This window comes from Alosa sapidissima, chromosome 1, assembly GCF_018492685.1.
Source record: "Alosa sapidissima isolate fAloSap1 chromosome 1, fAloSap1.pri, whole genome shotgun sequence".
Taxonomy (NCBI): Eukaryota; Metazoa; Chordata; class Actinopteri; order Clupeiformes; family Clupeidae; genus Alosa; species Alosa sapidissima.
In genome coordinates, this window is record NC_055957.1 from 2,319,797 (window position 1) to 2,324,796 (window position 5,000).

Consider the following 5,000-nt stretch of genomic DNA (forward strand, 5'->3'; position numbering starts at 1 on the left):
GATATGTGCGATACCAGGGCTGTATCAGACAGAATGGCCTACATGAGATATGTGCGATACCAGGGCTGTATCAGACAGAATGGCCTACATGAGATATGTGCGATACCAGGGCTGTATCAGACAGAATGGCCTACATGAGATATGTGCGATACCAGGGCTGTATCAGACAGAATGGCCTACATGAGATATGTGCGATGCCAGGGCTGTATCAGACAGAATGGCCTACATGAGATATGTGCGATGCCAGGGCTGTGTGTTAACTACATGAGATATGTGCGATGCCAGGGCTTTTTTGCACATAGTACTGGTGCTGCAAAGGTGAATCGGTTTGTAGCACCAGCCACAAAATCCGTAACATTGTTATAAAACCTTTAAAATCTCTAAAAACATCACAAGTAGGGCAGTTCATCACAGTTCATCAATTGCAACTGGACTGATAAAAGGTCATGTACACCTGTAGGCTACATTGTATTTGGGAAAAGCAGAAGCTATCAGCATGATGTATTATTATTATTATTTTTAAAACAAAACCATAAAACAATCCCCTTAAGTTCCATGCGGTTTTGAACAGCTATCAGGAAAAAATACTGTGAAGTCAAATACCAGTAGACTAAAACGAAATGCATTTGTACATCTAACCAGTGGTGCAGATGAGCAGGTTTATGTCCAAAAGGGCCTTCATGAAATGCATCACTAGATTGTTCCATACAAACACAGATACAACTGAAGGTCTGTGGCTAAAGCAGCCCTAATGAAAGTGTTGTGAAGTTTTTTCTTTTTCGGAACAGATCTTTTTAGCACCAGCCCCACTAAGCGAGACTAGTGTCATGTTGCGCATGAAGCATGAACTGGGTTCAAATTTCACTGGTAGAAGCGAACATTCTCAGCGGACTTTTTTCTTTGACCTTTTAACTGAATGGTGGTGACTGTGTTTTCAGTTTGTTTCAAACTAAAAAAAGCAAAGGAACAAGGCGATTGTCATAGACGTTTACAGAGATATGAATGCACCTCGGCCCGGTCAGAATATACTTTCGCTTTAGGCAAAACACTTGCTGGGAGAATAATTTGCAAGCTGTTGTAGGATTGTTTGGATACTATGTACACACACGTGGTCATGCTTTTTAATCGCGTAGACTACTACTACCTAGTTGGAATCAAAGCACATCGATTCCCCTGTCACATCCTACACACGCACTTCAAACAAACAAACAAGCGTCTCAGTCTCACGCACGTATAGCCGTAGGCAAAACTGTATCGCACCGGTGTTACGTTGGTAAATCATCCATCGCACAGAATGATTTTTTGTAGCATGTGCAACAAATATGTTTAGCTACAGCCCTGGATACATCTCTCAAAGTGCGCTCTAGAATCTTTGTTTTAAATAGGGCTGTAGATCATCACGGGTGCATTAATAAATTAATAAATCTACATTGCGAATAGTCGACGAATTTATGCAATCGATTACGTTGACTACGTTGACTAATCGTCCCAGCCCTAACAAACACACACACACACACACATACACACACACACACACACACACACACACACACACACACACATACATACACACACTCCTCCAAATACACACACACACACACATACAGATAGGCTTGTAACACACACACTGTGTCCATATTGCTGGTGTGTGTGCAGGTGCAGGCGGATGTGTGTGTTCCCAGCCCGTGTCTGAATGGGGGTGTGTGTCACCGTCTCCATGGAGACTTCTACTGCACGTGCCCACTAGGGTACGAGGGAAAAACCTGCAGCAGCCTCCAGGGTACACACACACACACACACACACACACACACACACATATGTACACACACACACATATATGTACACACACACACACACACACACACACACACACACACACACACACATGTGTACATGCACACACACACACACACACACACACACACACACACAGACACACGCACACACACACATGCACATATACACACACACTAGGGCTTTGACTTTTGCCCAAAAATCATATTCGAAGTTCGTTTGTTTATTAATATTAAAATTCGAATATATTCGAATATGTATTAATAATATTTTAACCATTAAATGTCTTCCGTAAGACCGATATTGGTATCAAACTTAAGTTCTATTTGTTCTGTCCACCAGAGGGCAGTGTATCAGTCAATGTCAATAGACTACGTGCACGAAAGGCTGAGTAAATGCGTGTGTCAAAATTGTTATTATTGAGCATAGGGCTGGGCGATACAACGATAGCGATATGTATAGCACATGTAATCGATATCAATAAAAAATATGTTCGATAGAACGTTCATAATTAAAAGCAACACACCTCCTGCCTTATGTTGTCCATAAATAAAATAGGCTAAATATATCTTGCATTGTAGTATGTCAAACTCTACCAGAGTAGGCGGTAGAAGTAGGCCTAACATTACCTCACCACAGACTCTCCTTGCCCCGTGCACTCTCTCTCTCTCCCTCTCAACAGGCGCATCCCTCCTCAGCATGCACATGTAATCCAAACATTAATCGTGCAAGACTACTGGCTAAATTGCTATTAAATCCGGTTAGCATCATTAGCACGCTGCACGAATTTGTTCAAAACTACTGCATTCAAATTGACTGCTAAATTCTAATCATCTCAATCCCAATGCAAATGGAAAAGTATTTTCCAAGACTCAAACGGGCCTGTCCCAAGGAGAAAAAGTATTCAATTGAAACTTAAACACACGTGGGGAAACTGAACAGTCTAACCATAGACTATGATAAACTAGCAAATTAAGCTAACGTTACTTTGTTTACAATATTTCCAGGCTTCAACCAGTGCTGCTTTTCATTCAGACTTATCTGCACATTTATTTATTTGAGTGTTTTTCATGATTGTGTTGCCATTTCTTTTCCCTGTTTGCTTTGATTGATAACTAAGGTGATTAAAATCAGAGGAAGGTTAAGTTTAAAATAAAAATGTTTATGTGGGAGCTGCTCACTAAGCGCGAACCAGCCAGGATGCTAACCTACAGGAGCCCAGATGGCCAATAATAGCCTTGCTAATGAGCTCGCGATTTCACTTCAGAAGGAGTGAAAAAAACCTCGGAATCTGAATTGAAAACAACGTTTAGGCTACAACCAAATACATTTACAAAAAATATGTCCATAGGCTACAGGTTTGAATATTAAGAGATCCCTAAAATTCGTTCGAATATCTTTAATTTTTAAAATAATCGAATTATATTCGAATAACGAAGTTCGGAGTCAAAGCCCTAACACACACACACACACACACACAGTGTTCGGCCCCTGTTGGGTATTCTTCAACAAACCAGTGCCTAACCCCCAGACTCTTATCTGATTGGTTCTTCCAGTGATTGACAGTTGCACAATCGCTGTGACAACCAACTCCACGGAGGGGGTGTGGCAAATTTCATCCAATGTGTGTGGATCTCATGGTCACTGCATCAGCCAATCAGGAGGGAACTTCACCTGCGCCTGCCAGCCTGGGTTTACAGGGAAATACTGCCATGAGAGTGAGCACACACACACACACACACACACACACACACACACACACACACACACAGAAATCCATGACACTTTTGACATAAATCCACCATGATCTGAGAGAAAAGTGAAGCGGTGTAGGCCCCTAATGGAGTTCCTGTGTGTATGTGTGTGTGTGTGTGTGTGTGTGTGTGTAATCTCTCTAGTGATAAACAGCTCATGTGATTCCGCTCCTTGTCTAAATGGAGGCACTTGTGTTGGGGGCGGGGCTTATACCTGCATCTGCAAGGAAGGGTGGGAGGGGCCCACCTGTGCTCAAAGTAAGTCTGTCTGTCTGACACACTCACACACACACACACGTCCACACGTCCACACACACTGTAATCTACATGGACCTGCTCTATAAGCACCTGATCTCTTTGGAAGGGATTTGAGAGCCTATTGATGCATCTCAGAATAAAGGCATGACCACCAGCAGCGTTTATGAATATCTTTAACTGAACTCATCACATGGAGGTGGATATGCGAACACATTAGAGTCATTTTAGCAACAGCATATTTTGGGTGCCCCATATTTTCGCGAAGACCCAGTGGGTTTCCTGTCTGGCTGACTTTATTGACCAGGTAATTAAGTTGAATAGCATATAGCATATAGATGTGTCATATGTAATAGTGTTTAGATTGATCCTGTAGCATATAGATGTGTCATATAGACTGATCCTATAGCATATAGATGTGTCATATAGACTGATCCTATAGCATATAGATGTGTCATATAGATTGTGAATGTTGATCCTATAGCATATAGATGTGTCATATAGATTGATCCTATAGCATATAGATGTGTCATATAGACTGTGAATGTTGATCCTATAGCATATAGATGTGTCATATAGATTGATCCTATAGCATATAGATGTGTCATATAGATTGTGAATGTTGATCCTATAACATATAGACGTGTCATATAGACTGTGAATGTTGATCCTATAGCATATAGATGTGTCATATAGACTGTGAATGTTGATCCTATAGCATATAGATGTGTCATATAGATTATGAATGTTGATCCTATAGCATATAGATGTTTCATATAGATTGATCCTATATCATATAGATGTGTCATATAGATTGTGAATGTTGATCCTATATCATATAGATCTGTCATATAGATTGATCCTATAGCATATAGATGTGTCATATAGATTGATCCTATAGCATATAGATGTGTCATATAGACTGATCCTATAGCATATAGATGTGTCATATAGATTGTGAATGTTGATCCTATAGCATATAGATGTGTCATATAGATTGATCCTATAGCATATAGATGTGTCATATAGACTGTGAATGTTGATCCTATAGCATATAGATGTGTCATATAGATTTATCCTATAGCATATAGATGTGTCATATAGATTGTGAATGTTGATCCTATAACATATAGACGTGTCATATAGACTGTGAATGTTGATCCTATAGCATATATATGTGTCATATAGACTGTGAA

General features: G+C 40.3%; 1 protein-coding gene across 1 annotated transcript in view; it reads left to right on the forward strand.

Annotated features, from left to right (window-relative positions):
• Positions 1-5,000, forward strand: part of LOC121718603 (protein jagged-2-like) — a 28,664-nt gene that overhangs the window by 16,237 nt on the left and 7,427 nt on the right. The window contains exons 10-12 of the mRNA XM_042103673.1: positions 1,657-1,780; positions 3,352-3,513; positions 3,694-3,807. Coding sequence (XP_041959607.1) covers positions 1,657-1,780; positions 3,352-3,513; positions 3,694-3,807 — 400 coding nt within the window. The remainder of the gene's footprint in view (positions 1-1,656; positions 1,781-3,351; positions 3,514-3,693; positions 3,808-5,000) is intronic.